Consider the following 19558-nt stretch of genomic DNA (forward strand, 5'->3'; position numbering starts at 1 on the left):
ACAGCTCTAGGTTGGTGGTATTTGCTGTTGCAAGATATGTTATGGTCGCTTGAATCTGGCATTTTAAGTGCCAGAAAGTAAGTGAGTAGGAGCTGCTATACTACTTATGAGGGACAGTGTGGTGAGGAATCTCCCCTTCTGTATCTAACATAGCTCCATCCTTCTGTAGATAGTCCCTAATGCTTTCTAACTCTTTATACTTACACCTAATTGCATGCCTGTATTTTAAACTACTGTCCTCTAAATTATTTTAACAGTTGTGTTATAACTTAATTGGCATTTCCTGCATGACCGGTAAGGCATCATCTCTATGAGACGAAATGACCAATGCCCCAGTCACTTGATTAAATTTGTATTTTACACAAATTATGTTTTGATGCGACCTATAAAAATTGGTGTGTTGTGTATTCATTGAGGAGCCTAAATGTAAATTTTGAACTTCACTACTAAGGCCTAAGAATTTGGGACTCATGTGGTCTATAAGAAGAATTTGCACTTCATTCCAACATTTGTACAGGCCTTACATAGCCGTCCTAGATTTCCGGCTACCATTAAAAGGGTGACCTGTAGGGTTTCTACACACAACAATATACTGGTTTTACGTGATTTTATGTGCACCGTTTGTAAAACCTTCTGGGTTGCCTGTAGGGTTTCTAAGCACAAAATATGCTGGTTTTATGTGATTTTATGTGCAGCCTTTGTAATAACTTACAGGTCTTTTTTACACAGTTGAAGCGGGGATCAGCGTGATGCTTTGTATGAAATTATTCTGATCTAAGCAAATAGTGTTCTATTTCTGATGCCCTTGATTTTTATGGCTTTCATGTATAACGGATTGTTGGTTTTATTACGATTTTTATTTATTTGTACTTGTATCATCCTTTGAGATAGGAACAAAATTCATGATGATGATGATATCTGCTGAACTCTCACCCCATCTCTCCGAATATAAAGTTGTCATCAAGTGTGCTAGCAATCACAATCCCTTTACAATTCTACTAAACTGCCACATTGAAAACAGCACAGGGAACAAAGGGCCCAAGATAGAGTGCTCTAAAAATAAATGGGCTAAGGTAAATCCAGTGGTTTTTAATCAAAAGATTGTTATAAGAATATGTAATCCTTTTCATCCTGTTTATCGGGGAAAGCAGACTGTACCTCCATACTAGCTGGGTTTAAAAGTATTTGTAGGGTCACTTCAGAGACTCTACCACACAGATGGTTTAATACAGCTTACACGTCCGTTCATAATCAGCTGACGGTTGCCCTTAAAAATAAATCACAAGACAGCTATATAAAATTATGCTACAGAACAGGAAAAATGAAATTCAGAGTAAAGCCTGGGAAGATTTTTTTGTGGCAAACAGGGCAATGGACAGTAATATGCTTTGGGAAATAGTTATTCACCCTTCTTTCTCAGACTCAGATGTTCCGAAGGTCGAAACTTTGATTACAGAAGATCTGTGGGTGTCCCGTTTTACAAAAATCTTTCAACCAGGAAATGAGATGTTGCAATTCCCTGATAAATTAAATGGTTGGTGTAGGATGGATCAGAACCCATAGGGTCTCTCCACCCCAGAACAGAAATTAGTGAAGTGGTATTAGGCATTGGACAATGTGCTCTTGGGAGAGCACAAGGTCCAGATGGTATCCCTGTTGATATTTACAAATCTAATATTAATCTATGCCCCCTCTGTTAACAAGCATGATAAGGAGTTTTTTGGTAGGTCCCATCCCAGATTCTTGGAGGACAGCAACTATTGACCCCATTTTTAAAAAAGGAGACAGAGCACTACCCTCATGCTTTAGACACATTTGCTTGCTAGATTCCAGTATCAAGATCATTGGATGTATGCTTCTGTCCCATTTGGAAACTTGGGCTGACAAAAATAGGATTTTGTCCGATGTACAATTTGGTTTTAGACCAGGAATTGACACTGTGAAACAATCCTTAAATCTTTATCTCATTGCAGGGAAGTCTGTCATGGATAACAAGGGAGTCAAACATTTTGCTTTTATTGACCTGACAATCGTTTTTGACTTAATCATTCAAACTTATGGGGCATTATGGAGAAATTGGGGGTTAAAAAAAGAACGTCTTTCTTCAATAAAACGCTTGCACAAGGATTTAACAATATTAGTCAAATTCAGTCCCCATGGTGAAAATCCATCCCAAATTATATTAACATGGGGCATGAGACAATGGTGTATCCTACCCGCTCTCCCTTTTCTACTTTATATAAATTGGAATAGCAATTACCTCACCAAATAGGTACAGGTACAGGTAGAGTATATGCCACAAATGGGAAGTCTAGCTATACCCATTCTGCTGTACGTGGATGATGCAGTGTGAACGCGCACAAAAGCAAATGGCCTACAGGCCATACTGGATTCCTTCTTGTCCTATATGGAAGATTTTGATTTAAAAGTAAGCTATTCAAAATCTTATATTATGACCTTGGAGGACCAAAAAACAAAGAGCAATTTGTCATTGGCAATACACATTTAGAGAAGATAAAATATTTGTATTATGTATGGATCCTTTTTAGCTAAGGAGATGATAAATTTATTTTAAAAAAGTAAATGTATTTCAGTAGAGTTATACAGTGCTGGGTTAGGGACGTTTCAGTAAAGTGGGAACTCTCCAACGCATAGAAAACTATTTTACTCACAGACTTCTCAAAGTCCTCAAAAACACTGCCACTTTCATTTAACATGAGCAACTAGGGTTACCTTATGTGGAGGATTTGATTGGGCTTGCCCCACTTAAAATGTGGATTAAGAGTTGGGACAACCCAGAGGCAGCATTGGTCAGAACTTGTATTTCTTATTTTTTCCCAATGGATAGGTTTGATCAGATCCCCTGGCTCTCATACTTTAAGAACATTTTTGACAGTTTGCACATTATTCTGCAAAAGATTATTTCTAAATGTAAAGAGGCAGTGTTACCTTGTGCATTGAACTAAAGCGAGGTTGGTGAACGCAAGGCCGTGGAGACAGCAGTGAGATACCCACTGGTATTAACTACAAGGAGCCTGGAGCCATAATTATGTTGGATTGTAAACCTCACCCACCATTCTTACCTTACCCTTTAAGACTAAGCATAGTGCACTTTAAGGTGGCCTTCCCTTTACAAAATGTTTGGCACCACAAATTACCCCTGTGTCGCGGTCAATGTTTCGAAACAAAGCACAAATCACTTTATGTTGTTTTGCTAATTATATTCAGCACCTTGGTCCACCTTCCTGGTTCCTGTTTTGCAAAGGTCAAAATTGAGACAGCATCAGAAAGGAGCGGTATGTTTGCAGACACTTTGCACAATAGAAAGCTGTTTTGCTGTGTTAAATTTTATTAGAATGGCACTTGTAATTAGGAAACAATATATAGAGTTACACATATAATCTTATTTCATTGCCGAGATTGCATATGAATATAATGGTTTTTATCTTTGATGACTTGTCTGAAAAAAAATGTTTTGTAACTTTTTAATATTTATATTAATATGTTATGCCTTTGTGGCTTATCATAAAAGATTTTGACTGACTGGCCTGTCATTATAACAATGGATAGGGGAGGGAGGGTATACCGAATCATAATGGAAACTTAAAACAGGAGAAGCAGCTGGACAGACAAAATGTGACATAAAATGTAAGTTGAAAATTAATTAAGATGGTCACTTGAAAAAGCTAGTAAAAACTGCAACACTAGCTGGCCTTAGACAGTGAGGATTCATTTTTCTTTAATTTCAGGCCTGCTATAAATCTATTAATTAAAGATGATAATGATATGACAGTTTAAACTGGGTCTTCACCAGTTGAGAATATATTGTGGAAGTATAGTTTTAGATAACATTAATCCAACAGTAATTTCTAATGTTAGTGTTTTCCATTTTACTCATGTGCTGAAGTAAAATATGTAAACCTTTACTCTGAGGGAACCATTGCTCTTGACTTCTATTATTACCCAGGTTCCAAGGGATACTGGGTTACTCCATATTGAATATAAGTGTTGATGTTTGGAGGTTTTTCGAGGCTGGAAAGGCAGAGGTCTTAAGTTGTAAGGAGAAGCAATGGATGGAAGTGGGTAACCGTATGGCGAGTCAAAAGGAAAACCAGTAGGACTGAGTTAGAAAGGGGTTCACAGCACACTGCCTCCCTGAACTTTATCTCCCATGATATGTGGATGAAGAAAGTCAAATGCCAAACAGAGCTGTGGTTAACTAAAGATTGTTGCACATGGTGGATAGGTGGATGAATGAAGCCATCCTTCACAGGTCATGGCTGCAGCCTCTCAGAAATTCAGTCTCGAAGCCACAAAGTGGGAGGCCATAGAGTCATGTCAACAGAACCAATTACATTGAACAATGAAACAGAACAAGGCATACTCCTGCACTCAAGCACAGCCTCACACAAAAGTCACCCTCAACTGCCCTCTGCTGCCCTGGATTTTGAGATGTAATGAGATCTAGAAGTGGACACAGACAAAGTCTTTGCAAGTCATCTCCTGGCTAAGAAGTCACAAGCAATTAGAGGGAGTTGCAATTGAAGAGCTGTGTCCCACTGCAGAGATAGAGCTATGTTGCCCATTGAAAGGAGACAAAAAGAGTCTTCTATGACCGACCAGCACCCAGATGAGAAGCTGTCCCAACAGGTCTAAAATAGGGAGGGGAGAGTGGAGCAGAACTTGGCATGCTTAATGGGGTAGCAGACACTCTTGGCCTCACAGAGCAGCCATCTTCATCCACCAGAAACAGAAATTTTCTGTGCAACAGTCTTCCACTTTTTCAGCCAAAGTAGAGCAACAGTGATTTTGTTAGGATCAGGTAAATCTCTCACTTACACTCTCCTTGTATCCCTCCATTCTTGCAAAGAAACATATTTCAATATTACCTTCCACTTGAAGCCAAACACGAATGGAGGCATTTTAAGAGATATGAAAATATGTTTGGTTTCTCATTTATGTTGTAAACATAATGTCTTAGAAGGCTTTCATACCTGTTGATCCACTGTCCTGTGCATTGGAGGTGTTCGTGCAGGCTGAACCCCACCAATACTGAAGGACTCTGATCGAGGAGGCAAGTTCGGATCAGATATTCTATTGGCTGCTTTATGAGGCATTGCTGGAGAACTTTGTCTATTCAGTCTAGATCGATCCTCTACCTGAGAAAAATAAGAGAAATCAATATACATAGGAAGACCTAAATAACCACCCATAGGCTTAAACACTATAGCCATTTAATATGTTTCTAATTAGTGAGTTATTTTAGATACAATAATTTAATTATTATGTGTCTTTTCTTGACTGAGATCAAAGTTCCAAACACATTTAGAATCGTTCTTGATTGATCGCTAACACTTATTAGTAAAATAAGTGCTTTCGTCTGTTACCCAATAGAGAACACAAGATCTTCAAAAGTAGTGATTTCAGAAACACATGAAATGGCTATGTGTGATTAAATTTTTAAGAATTCTCTCCCTGTACCACAGGAACTTGATTAAAAATTGTAGAATCTCAGAAAAAATCACAGACATCAGAATCTTACAAACCACAACCTCAAAGTATGACAAGTAGGTAATTTAACAAATGTTAAGTCAGCTGTTAAACCATTAGTAATTAACAGGAAAGATAAAAATAATCCATTACAATTCCATGCAAATAACCCAAATTCCATTTGCTGACATGCATATTACTCAGCTTTTCACACAAAGATTAGTTGTTGAAGGAAACAAAATAAGTCACTATTAGACCCGACAAAAACATGCTATTGAAATTGGAAGCAACGTGCATTAAATCCGATTTATATTACGATGTGGAGCAGCGGCTTTCTGTATCCCTACATGGTTTTTTATATTTTGTAGATATTTTTTGGCACATTTTACCTTCAATTTATTCACCAATTATTTCATTTGCCGACATTTTATAACAGGTGATTAATATGTTGTTCCTTGGGATAAGCAAATGAGTTAGAATGCCATAAAAGATATCAATATTACAAAAGTTCAATTTAACTACGCACCATCCTTGAATTTAGTTTTTCTCTCTTCAGAACTTCAAATATAGATGTGAACCATCCAGGTTTGTTAATTTACAAGCAAAGGGCCTCTATGGCCAGAAATAACCCCATTTTATCACTACCTTTGACTATTGTCATTCTCTCAATTCATTGTGCTATTTCACCGTGGGCATTTGGTTAACCATGATGATAAACCCTGTGCTATAACCCTGTTCTACATCCTCCCAAACGTCCAAACCGTTGACTATTTTACTACGTTTTTGTAAACCAGTAATCCAACTCTGGGTTTTCCTATTTAGTTCCTACAATGTATAATGCTTATTTCATTTGCCACTTTTCAGTTAAAAATATATTTATTGATTGTGAGTTTTGTTTAGGGCTGCATATTGCCTTTTGGTTACTTCAGTGCACTAAAAAGACATGACACTATACAAGTGAGTTAAGAGCAAAGAGACGGGGTGTCTGAAGTCCGGTGTTATTCGATTGTGACACTTATGTTGTGATGAGGTTAGTTAGAAAGCCCTTCTTCAGGAGTTCTTTTAATTATAAAAGGTTAGGTTTGGTTTTCAAGGATGGATTGAGTGCATTTCACAGTCAGGGGCTCCCAAGCTTCTTCCTCTCTGTCTATACCTCTTATATCCATTTTCCTTTTGTTCTAGAACAGATATATTGACTGCTTTGCCATTTTTTATTTATTTATTTTTTAAATGTTGTTTTTTGTTTTAGTTTTCTGTAGTTATTTTACATACCAAACTACACAAAGGAATGAACTCACAAATGCATATTTCAGTATGTGAAGTATTACTGCAGTAGTACTACTTCACATACTCACAAATACAATTCATATTCAATTTCCATGTAAGTTTAGAAATGCATGGTTCCTACCAAACAGTATAGACACTCAGTGAGTCTATATTATATGTTTATCTTTAAAACTGCTGTTATAATTTGATTTATGATCCTTGGTAGTATCTAAGGAAAGGAAGTTTTGACTCAGACACAAGAGTTGTCAGCCTCCACGCTTCGTTAATCCCCCACCCCGTTTTTTTTATTAACTTTGTGCTCTAGTCTTCAGGTGACCATGCATCCCATAAACACAAGACTACTAGTGTGGCACTGCACCGAATCTTTGTCTGATCATGTGTGGCTTGGGCCCAATTGATTACCCCTGTGATCAAACACATACTACATCAGTAGCCAATATTTTATTCACTTGCATGTCTGAACGTTTCTCGCTCCCATCAAACACAATGGACTTTCAATCTGTCTTTCTTTTAGGTTTATGAGTTGTTAACTCATTTTAAGTTCTTATGTAGTGTCTGAGGCAAGGAAGCTTGTTTTTAGACACAAGACTTGCCGGTCTCCAGTTTTGTTTTTATTAATCCCCTTGTTTTCACTTGCTACAGCAGCCACGCTCTAGTCTCCATGGTACCAAACATCACCATTACAAAGGAGGGCTGCAGGTGTGGCTCTTCTGCTCATATGAAAAAAAACACCAGAACGTTTGCAACTTTCTGACTTAGGACAACAATAAGTACCACAGCCCACTCACCTCTCCTGGCCAATCCACACCCAAAACATACTTAACCTACTTGCCAGACCCTATCCATTCCTTTTTGCTTCATAGGTAAGCACCAGCAGGATTTCAGCCCTTTACATTGTCAAGGCCAAATGGCCTGTATCAGCTGACGTACTTCTGTACCTTTTCATCTATTCAGCCCCCTCATAACACCTTTGTAGGTTAGTTACTGTTAATAAATAATCAGTTTTGCTTTCTGTCTCAGAACACATCAGATTTACTTTAGTTAAGAAGGAGATCCTGCCTTGGTGTTATTGGCCAATCGGCAGCATTCAACATGATCTCTTACTCCATCCTCCTACAAAGACACTGGCAGTCCAAAGCACAGCCCTAAATCACCTCCAGTATTTTCTCTCTGACAGAATCCAAGCCATGAAAGTAGCATTCTTCACGTCTTCTCCCAGTAAGATCCAATATGGGCTCACCTAGGGCTCTTGGCTAAATCCAACCCTTCCTATTATATATATGACCACAGTTGCCAAACTCAACAAGCCTTTGACGCCTTTACATACAAAGACAACACTTAAATTGTCATCTCTCTTACTGAAAATGTAAGCAATACTGAGTCAGCATTTAATCAATGCATCATAGTGATCAGTAATCAGCAGACAATATCGCCCTTGGCACTATTCCTGTTAAAAGCACATTTTGTAGTGGAACACTGCCTCAACGAGTGGCATAACACGTCCCTCCCATGCAGAATGTGAAGCGGGACCCCTGAGTCCCCCATATCTTATAGATGTTCATCGGCCTTGGGCTATATGGGGGCCCCCACCTGAAGGGTTGGGGGACCCTTGACCCATAGGGGCTGCAGGGTCCTGTGTTATGCCCCTGGCCTGAAAGTGTTTGACCTTATTTTAATACAGAAGGCTGATGTTGTGTTCATAAAGGGAACATGACTTAATGAAGTCTCAGGGCAAACACTGCATCAGCAACTCCCTCAGCCTATCCTAGTTAACCCCCAGACCACCTTAATAAAGTATGGGGGTGCTTGCAATCATCTTTTGTTCAGGCTTCTCTCTCCTCAAACATCAGTAACAATAGTCACATGGAAGGAATGCTATTTTTGCTTAGAATACGTCCTGCTTTCTCTCTGTCATATGTGTTGATTTATAGATTGCCTGGTTACTCAGCGGGTCTCAGTCTGCCCTACAAGAAGCAGTATCCATTTTTTATTTAAATATGTAAACTTCTACATATTAAGAGATTGCAATATCAATATGGATAATGTTTTTGGACCCACAAGCCACAAGCAGTTCAACTTAACCACTAGCCCTTAATCTAACCCAGCTAGTCAATAGGTTTACCCACATTGCAGGTCATATAATCCATCTCTTCCTCACCAATCCTGAATCACTTTCCTGCTCTAAACCCATCACTCTTATATGGGGTGACCACATGGCAATATTGTGCACCTTACAGGTCACTCTACCAAGAAAACTCCTCATGAGCTGTGAAAATATTACATGGCCACGGCATGGGATTTCACAGGGCAAACTCCAACATGGTCTAGGTAAAGAAGTGGCTGTGTTCCATAGCAACATGGACCCAGACGCCTTTACTGCTTCGATTAGCATTCTCATGGATATCTGTGTTCCCACTCTTGTCATCCATCCTGGTAGATCTCAGAAGAATTACAGCTAAAAGAGGTTGTTGTAGGCTTAAAAGGCAATAGTGCCTTAAATATTATGAATCAATTAAAAAAATATATATATAAATCCATATCATTCCTTGATCATGAAAATTCCACTTAATAAATCTGAACAAGTTTACAATGCCCCAAAATAATATTTTGCCAGTGATAATTCCCGACTGTATCCTTTTAGATACAACGACAACATTTAAATTTCCTTCTCGCTTACTGAAAATGTAAGCAATGTGAAAACAGCATTTAATCAATGCAAGACAGTGATCATGAAATGAATTAAATTCAAAAGTCGGAAATTAAATTCAGACCAAACTGAAATCCTCATAGCTGGACAATTCTCCTCCTGGGCAGACTCTTAGTGGCCCTTTGACTTATCCAGAATGGACTAGGGTGAAACTGATCATTAGCCTGGGAGTCAAATTTGACGCTGACCTTTCCTTCAACCTACAACTTACATCAGTAAATGCCCTTCTGGTTTGCTCTGATAAAGCGCTCAAAATTATCTAAGGGATCAATACCACATCTGCAGGTAAGACTGTTATACTGTTAGACTGGACATCCAGATTAGATCATGCAAATGCTTGGTATATGGGCCTATGCAATCGCCTTTTACACAAACTACAGGTTGTTCAAACTATGTGGCTTGTGTGATTCTTCTGCAACAAAGTTCCATTTCATCACACCTGAGGCACCTTCCCTGGCTCCCTGTAAATATCAGATTTAAAGCTTGACCCTAGCATATCAATCCTACCAAAAACAAGGGCCCTCATATATACAACACATTATTACATTTTAAAGGCCACTGAGAACCCTTAGAACCTTCAACACCCTGTATATTCAGATCCACAGAGTCCAATGCTAATCCAGAGGTGGCAGATCATTCATTGTACAAGTAGCAAAGTACTTCAATGAGCTGCCCCAGAACTCAGACAAGCTCTGGCTGCACAACAATTTTGCAGAATACGCTTTGCACAGGTCTATTCCACAATTACTGGCCTAACTGCTAGCACCTGGAAGCCAGTTTGAAGGGTAGCAGAAGACCTTTATAAATCAAACATTCATTCATAAAGGTACAGGTAGAGACCTCCACCCAATTCAGTAATTTCTCTTATGTGCAGAGTTCTCCAACATAAGTGCTGCAAACTTCATTCATAAAGCTGTCAGTTATTGGTGTGAATATGAGGAGTAGCAAGGGTAGGAGGTGGAAAATGGAAATTATCTACTTGAAAGTAGAAAGACTTCAGGATAAATCAATAAAAAAACACACGGTTGGACATACACAATCTAAAACACACCTTTAAAAGAGAGTCAGTTTCAGTTCACCAAAGGTACATCTACATCTACTCCAGTAGTTCCACAGGACAAACTGGCTCAAATCTACTTGAGCTAAGCTAAGGATTAAATCATGCACCATACAATGCCACTCACAGGTACTGCAGGGGAATCACACACAATCAATTGTGGTAGGTTATAACTCTACCAGCATACAACTCCTAAAAAAAGAAAAACATATAAAGGTACAAAGAGTTACATAACTTTGGACACTGTAGACAAATATATAAACCACTTTACAAAAATAAAAATAAAACAAAATTGATGGAAAAAAAAATCATTTTTAAATTTAGACTTTACATACACCTCTCTCTCTATATATATATAAATATATATATATATCTCACTTTATAGAAATGTAAAACAATAACAGAAATTAAATAAAAAATAAAATTGTAATAAAAGTGTACAAACTGCAGACACCTGTACAAATCACATATATATGTACAAATAACAAATAAATATATATGTAAGAATTTACAAAGGTATAGTTAATGAATAAAATCTGGCTGCACTCTACACGCATTCAATGGCATATTATAAAACATTGCATGTCCCAAACCCCCACACACACAAGCAAAATTGCACAGAGCCCAACTGCAGCCAGTGCATGGCTCCACAGTGTCTCACAGCACAAGCGGGAGAAGGCAGCATTCAGGATGCAACCCTTTTTATGTGCTTCCAGGAGTAATGTTTTTCAGGTGTGGCAATAACCCTGTTCTTTTCAATATACAGGCATGGGTGGAATCACCACCTGCACAATGTAGAACTATATTTCACAAATGTACACCTAAAATACAAGTGTAAAGTTACTTATGGCAACTTTGCAGTTATAATTTGAGTTCTTGAGTTGAGTTGAGTGCATGGACCGACCACCGCTGCATCCACTTCACCTTCCAGAAACCCACCACGCACCACCGCACCAAACAGATCCCCCGCCGCAACTGGAGCAAAATCAGCCAAGACCAGCTGAACACCAGCCTCGCCCGAAAACCACCCACTGAACCCACCAATCCCGACCTCGCAGCCTACAACCTCTGGTGCTGGATCGATGACCGCGTCAACACTTTCGCCCCACTCAAACCCTCCAGCAGAGGTGCCAACAAGGGAGCCAGCTGGTTCACCTCGGACCTTCGAGCCTCCAAGCAAACCTGCCAGAAACTGGAGAGAAAGTGGATCCTCGAACAGACACCGGACAGCCATGCCGCCTTCAAGAACGCCATCCGCAATCACCATCACCTCATCAGATCTGCCAAGAAAACCTCCTTCAAAGACCGCCTGAACAACAACGCACACAAAAGCAAAGAGCTCTTCAACATCATGAATGAACTCTCCAACCCCAGCTCCAGCACAAACGACATCCCACCTTCACAAGACCTGTGTAACTCCCTCGCAGCCTTCTTCCACCACAAGATCACAGACATCCATGACAGCTTCAACAGCCAGACCACCCCGTCAATCACCGACTCCTCAGACTCTCCACCCACCTTCAACTATGAACCCCTGCTCGTCTGGGCCAACGTGAACAAAGACGATACAACCAAAACCATGAGCACCATCCACTCTGGATCTCTGTCAGACCCATGCCCCCACCACATCTTTAACAAAGCAAGTGCCACCATCGCACCCCACCTCCACAAAGTCATCAACATCTCCTTCAAGACCGCGACCTACCCCGAGAGCTGGAAGCATGCTGAGATCAAACCCCTACTCAAGAAATTCATGGCGGACCTGAGAGACCTCAAGAACTTCCGCCCCATCTCCCTGCTCCCATTCCCGGCCAAGGTCATTGAGAAGATCGTCAACAGACAACTGACCCACTACCTCGAAGAAAACAACATCCTGGACCCATCCCAGTCAGGGTTCTGCAGCAACCACAGTACCGAAATTGCCCTCATAGCCGCCACCGACGACATCAGGGCCCTGCTTGACAACGGCACAACCGCGGCCCTCATCCTCCTGGACCTCTCGGCCGCCTTCAACACCGTCTGCCACCACATTCTAGGCACGTGCCACCACAACGCAGGGATCTGGGACAAAGCTCTGGAGTAGACCACCTCCTTCCTCTCCGGCAGAACCCAGAGCATCCGTCTCCCCCCTTTCCCCCCTTTCCGCTCTGAAGCCTCCAAGATCATCTGCGGCGTTCCCCAAGGGTCGTCCCTCAGCCCTACACTATTCAATGTCTACATGGTCCCACTCGCCCGGCTACACAACCTCAACATCATCTCCTACGCTGACGATACCCAACTGATCCTCTCCCTCACCAAGGACCCCCTCACTGCCAAATCCAACCTCCACGATGGAATGAAGGCCGTCGCCGAATGGATGAGGAACAGCAAACTGAAGTTGAACTCAGATAAGACAGAGGTCCTCATCCTCGGCACCAATCCCTCAGCCTGGGACGGCTCCTGGTGGCCGACTGCTCTGGGAGCAGCCCCAACACCCACCAACCATGCATGCAACCTGGGCGTCATCCTCGACTCAACACTCTCCATGATCAAGCAAGTCAGCGCCGTCTCCTCATCCTGCTTCAACACCCTCCGCATGCTCAACAGATGGATCACCACAGATACAAGAACAGTCACCCAAACCCTCGCCAGCAGCAAACTTGACTATGGAAATGCCCTCTACACAGGAGCCCCAGCCAAACTCCTCAAACGACTAAAACACATAAAAAACACCTCCGCACGCCTGATCCTCGATGCCCACAGCAACAGCCACATCACTCCCCTTCTGAGAGACCTACACTTGCTCCCTGTCAACAAAAGGATAACCTTCAAGCTCCTCACCCACGCACGCAAGGCGCCCCACAACACTGGCCCAACCTACCTCAACAGACGACTCACCTTCTACACCCCGTCCTGCCAACTCCGCTCAGCTGTCCTCAACCTCGGCACTGTCCCTCGCATCCGAAGAGCAACTACCGGAGGCAGATCCTTCTCCCACCTCGCCGTCAAGACCTGGAACACCCTTCCCTTACCCCTAAGACAGACTGAAGACCTGCTGACTTTCAAGAAGCAGCTCAAAACCTGGCTATTTGAGCAGTAGCAGCACCCCCCTCACCTCAGCGTCTTGAGACCCTCAAGGGTGGTAGTGCACTCTAAAATTACACTGATTGATTGAGTTCTGGTTGTCTCCACACTCTGGTTTGGGGGCAAGGGACCCATATTAGTACAATTAGGTGTAAATCGCCATCTGGAGTTGCTGAATTGCAATCAGGTGCATAAATCTATTTACATGGTTTACCTTTGTGGTTGTATTTTAGAAGATTCAAGCTGAGCACACTTTACCTAACAGGTACCACCATTGAAATTCAGGATATTTTATCAATCACAGCTTGTCATTCCCTTTACCCTGTCTCAATAAATTCTTCCCATATTCTTAGAGAGCATTCGAACAATGGAAGACTGGCAACTCAGGGAAGACACACAAGCAACAGACCATTATTACGAGCCTAAATGGCCACTAACAGAGGGCAATATCAATAGCATATTCACCCTTTACAGTTGTAATACTGTAATAGACACCCTGACTCTACTTACAATGCTGCGTTTTGACTAATACCTGTGAGGAGAACAGTGCTATTGCTGACCAATCATAAGTTCCATTATATCATACTTCTCTCATTCTCAATATATTCCACCCTGGGCATTTCTGATCTCAATATCTGAAAAATCGAAGAGCACTTTGAAGAAATTCGTTGATGTGCAGTTGGAAAAGCATACTGTTTCCACTGGAAACAGTGAGAGTAACCATTTTGGTTGCTAAATGCATTTCAAAGGTTTTTCCTGTTAAATATTAAAAGTTCTACATTTAAAGAAAAGCAATACTTCCACCTAGTGAGTAGAATGCCATTTTAAGAAACTAAAGAGGTCACAATAATGGCATCTGAACTGTGACTAGGATATCACCTGACACTTCATAAATCAGACACCAATCCTTCACAAGAGATGCGCAATAAGATGTGTGTATGGATAAATGTGCTTCCATGCCAATAATAGTCCTTACCCAGCACTCCTAGAAAATACTGAGAAACCAACTATAAATCTTGATGAGTTTAAACCCCCTCACCATAGATGATTTCTTGATCACCAGCAGCAATGTCATTTCTTTAGCATGTATCATTCTAGCATTTTATACCAACATCCATCCTTCACAGATGGCAGCAGTAGATTGGAATGCTGAACAAGTATTAGACTGGCAAGAACTACAGAACCCATCATGGTTTCCATTCTTGATGATTTTAGAATTATTAAAACAATTGGTGCCCTTTATGCGTTTAATCATTACACTCTGATCCCCTATATGTTTCAGATGACATTAGGGTTAAAGGTCAGGACAGATCAAATGCATCTAGGCTAACATCTTTCAGTTATCTTTTTTTCTGATTTCTTTCCTCCTATGTATGATGCCTTGCAAAATTCTATGTTGTCTTGGCATTTCTTACTCTGTCATCCCTTTCAATAAGTGGTTCTTACAAAAGCATTAAAGAATTGATACCTAATGACAACTGTTCACGTGACCTCCTCTTGAAAGAATGCTAACACCTTGAAACAGTCCTTCCAAGTCTTACTTTTTATGTATTTGCAGGACCCCATCTCCCAGGTGATTATATCTAAACATGTTTTGATTTCTAAATGGTATGTATTCAAATGCAGTCACTTTACCTCTATACCTGTAAAAGATGTTCTTATATTTTAACTATCTACATTTTCCATACATTCATGGACACCACATATGGAGCACACATGGTCCATTTCTTATTTACTGTTTGCAGACTTAACTGACCTCTATTGGCCATCTGCTTTTGAAATCTTTAAAATTGTAGTGGCTAAGTTGACTACATATATACAAGATCACTGGCTTGAAGTCCTTTGCATTCCACACCAGTCCTTCTTTGGCTGAGGATCTGTATTAAAAGCAAACCATTGTTCTTCCAGAGCTGTCAGCTGTCACAATGAATTTGCATAAAATGCCCATTCTGGAGTTAATGGATTTTCCAACACTTGCCATTTACCGATGTAATTCTGTGCTGTTCCACATGCAAGTGTTATATGTTCCATTATTGCTTTTGATTCCTATGACCCACCTGTTACCTGCAGAATTCAAGATCCTATGTGGACCTCTGCAAGCTAGGCAGAACTTGTGTGCCCTTTGTACCCTATGGGCTCACACAACATCTTTGTTGATCTTTGTCGGTCAGGCAAATCAGATTCAGTAAGATGCCAGGTTGCAAGTTATTTAATACCTAGGAACCACCATAGACCCTAAATCAGGACATTGCTATTCTTTCAAATCACTACATTCCTTGCCCAGTCTTTGTGACACCTGCAGCTCTTTTGCACTTGTAGTTGATCACTGTGTTGTCTTTTACTAGCTATGATAGTTTATTTTAGCCATTGATGGTGTTCACAATGACCAGGATCATGAATGACAAAGATTTACAAACACAATAAAAGGTATCTATTTTTTGGCAAATTGATTGCAATCCTCTATTTTACAGCACTGTGTTTGACAGTGGGCAGTGATCACAAATATTATATTGTTGTGAGAACTGTCTGACCCAACCAACCATTTCATAGTAATTGCTCTGCACAGTTTTATTTTTCAGAACAGTTCTGTTGTTCAGCTCCGGTAATTTAGAATTGCTTTTTATTTAATATCCATTAAAAATAGTGAATGGCACTTAATATTTACAGCCAAGGTGCCATTGTTTATCACTTTATTATAACTAAAATTATTGTGTTTGTGTCTTGAATGTGTGCTTTCGCATTTTGATCTAATTTATATTGTACATTTATTTATATATTCATAAAACATTAAACAGAGCATGTCTACAAAAACTCAGAACTCTAGCTGAGCATTCACATCTTAATTGCAACTTTAATAACTGTGTTGACCTGTTCCCTGAATCAATCTAATACTACCTTCTTTAAGCTAGTCTGACTACGTGCCCACATCTGTCCAAATAGTCTAAGAGTACCAGTGTCCTGCTTATCAGAAACCTTTAGCTGGCAATTTGGGCTGGTCTGTTTCCACTGGAGCAGGTCCAAGACTAATTTGCATATGTCTGGTTACTGTCTGAAGGGACATTGTGGGAAAACAAGGGACGAAATAGAATGCAACCCGGCTAATTATCAGTGGCTGAGATAAATCCAACCATTCCACCCATTACATTTTGCTTTGGTCAGTACGACTGGTATACCCAGACATGGGTCCCATGCTGTGCTATAGTACTCAAACTACACCGTACTGAAGAGGCACAAATAGACTGAAACCCATCTGGGGTTCCCTGTGTTCCCATTCATAGTGAACTTGTCCTGGCAGGTTGGGATGTATTGTTCCTATTGGAGCAGGACCATGACTGATTTGCATACGACTGGTTCCTGCGTGAGGTGGCATGGAGGGCAAAAGACTGATGGACTGGGATGCAGCCCCATGTACGTACCAATGCATTAGATTAATATGAGTTTTCTACCCATCACCTTTTTGCTTTCTTTAGTGGCAAACACCAGCACTTTCACCTTTGATATTGCATGTTTGTCCTTGCATCTTCAGTGATCTGGGTAAAAACCTTGCAAGACGTTTAGCCTAGATAACAAGTTTTTTTTTTATAAAACACGAGTTTTGCAAAATGGCAAGTTTCTACTGTATCACATCAAACATGGTTACGATTTTGTACCCTTTAAATCAGAACACTTCATTGACTTGATTGATTTGACTGCCATAATCACTTATTTTCAACAGTAAGAGACACAGCGCGCGGGTTACATGTCTAAAGATTCCCTTTCTGCATTACTGGTGCAGTATTCAAAGGTGTGTTTCTTTTTATTTAATTTTATTTTTCATTTTCAAAGGAAAAAGCAAAGGATATTTTTTAAGATTCATAGAAAACAATATGAGCTAGCTTAGCTTGTCATATTATTGCCACGACAGTATGCAGGGTCATTTCCTCTTGATTTCAAGTCTAGTTGACATCATCTATATAGTAGCAGATAACTAAATTTACTGTATTTGATGGAGGGAATCTTTCGTTATTATGATGACACACATACACATACATATATATATATATAAATATCCATATATATGGTAAGTTAGTAAATATGTTACAGTGCCTTTTTAGACTATACACTCACAAGCAAGACACAATTACTGTGTGTTAAAATATAATTTAAGAAATAGCCAAAACAGTTAGTAAAATGTGAATAATGGGCACCAATCATACCAATGTAACAGAGTTGCTTATCGGTTTCTTTACTTGCAGTCCACCAGACACCTCTACATGTTGCCATATACGTCAATAGAATTAAAGCTTGCAAAAAAGATGTTTGAAATGGATCCTTTATGTACTGACTTCTCAAAAGTGGATGTGGCTCACACAGACTATAGGTCACTTCTGGGTCAATTGAAGACATATTTTCAGTCTGTTACTAAACAGAGGACATTACTTTTGATCAGAGAACAGAGGGGAAAAGACTTGAGGACTTTCGAGACCTATCACCATTTAGGGCAGAAAAGCAATGAAGGGGATAAGTGAGAAAAGTAGAAGTTATGACAAGTGCAGAACAAGATTGTTAGAAAAAAATTAAAGAGAGAGTTAGAACTAGATCATATGGGCACAAATCATTTTAATTTTAGAGAAGTGAAATCCGCCATAGATTTAGAAAGTGCAGATACAGCAGAGATGATTCATTAAGATAATTCACTGAGTAGAACCTCAATCCACAGTTGATCTAACTCTGTTTCCTGACTCTTTGTAAGACTATCACTGCTTTTCAAATCTGCTTGGGCATGCTTGTCTACTTTCACATAGCACCTCTCAAGATCCAAATTAAGCTTCATTTGTTGAATGAGATGTTCTGGAAAAGAAGATCCTAGATCTCTGTCATCATCTGTTGTCCCTCTCTCATGCAACGAGGATAGCCTTCAACTGAAATCCCATTTCTCATTCTTTCTCCTGCTGGTACAATCTTCCTGTTCATCATATTCAACCTCATTCTTTTATTGGGTGAATGGCAATGCATATTTTCAGAACGGTTAATAGGATAACGTATAGGCTATGAGATTATAGCATGCAAGGATGGATGATGTGCATCTAACAGGCGCTCCTTCTAGGATGTGAGAAGTTTATCCTTTGAATCATATTCATGTGGTTGGACTTGAACTCTTGCTCTGTCACCAATGGATTGCCCATCATACTGGGCTTGCTCTGTTAGTGGTGGTCCTACTTTTGAAACCTGTGTCATTGCTGCAAGACCCACCTTCTTCACATTGGAAAGACCCGACTCTTCTGGGAGTTGAAAGACCTGGATGTGCTGTGGACGTAGTCTATTTGAATGTGAACTAGAATACTCAGGCATACATTGGAAGGATTAGTATGTGTGCCATTAGAAATGTGTATAGAAAAGTCATAGGACGAGTTACAAGGAGCAATTTAAGAAGAATGGAGATTCACAGGAAAAGGAGAATTCAATAATGTGCTTGAATCATATGGAGTAGACAAAGGATCAATGAAAGCTTCTGAAGTCTTAATGGCATTAGCGTTGAACTGAGCTAAAGAACGAAAGGGCGTACTAGCAGAATTTACAGGATAAAAGTGCAAATTGTCCAAGTGAGTGCTGAGTAGGGGATGACTGCATGGAGAATGACTATGGCCTCTTTCAGCTAATTGTTTCAACAGGTGCTGGTCAGACGGCTAATGAAAATGGAAAATGTCAGGTGCAGTCAAATGTCTCCTCTGAACATCAGAATCAAACTTCTTTTTTCTCAAAATGTGCACAGGATAAGAGGCTCCTAAAACACCTGCTTCCATATACCTTGTTGGGGACTCACTAGTTTCAATAAGTGAGAGAGAACATGACTTCTCGTTTTTATGGTTCCCATGTTGGTGAACACTCGGTCTACTAACTGGGGAATAACATCTTAGTTTTTCTGCTAAATCTGTATCAGAAAAATGTCTAACCTTTCAGGGTTCCGTTTCCTT

General features: G+C 40.2%; 1 protein-coding gene across 7 annotated transcripts in view; it reads right to left on the reverse strand.

Annotated features, from left to right (window-relative positions):
- Window positions 1–19558, reverse strand: part of TNIK (TRAF2 and NCK interacting kinase) — a 623603-nt gene that overhangs the window by 108123 nt on the left and 495922 nt on the right. For all 7 annotated transcript variants that reach the window (XM_069213031.1, XM_069213035.1, XM_069213034.1 and 4 more), the window contains one exon: window positions 4995–5159. In XM_069213031.1, coding sequence (XP_069069132.1) covers window positions 4995–5159 — 165 coding nt within the window. The remainder of the gene's footprint in view (window positions 1–4994; window positions 5160–19558) is intronic.

Source organism: Pleurodeles waltl, chromosome 11, assembly GCF_031143425.1.
Source record: "Pleurodeles waltl isolate 20211129_DDA chromosome 11, aPleWal1.hap1.20221129, whole genome shotgun sequence".
Taxonomy (NCBI): Eukaryota; Metazoa; Chordata; class Amphibia; order Caudata; family Salamandridae; genus Pleurodeles; species Pleurodeles waltl.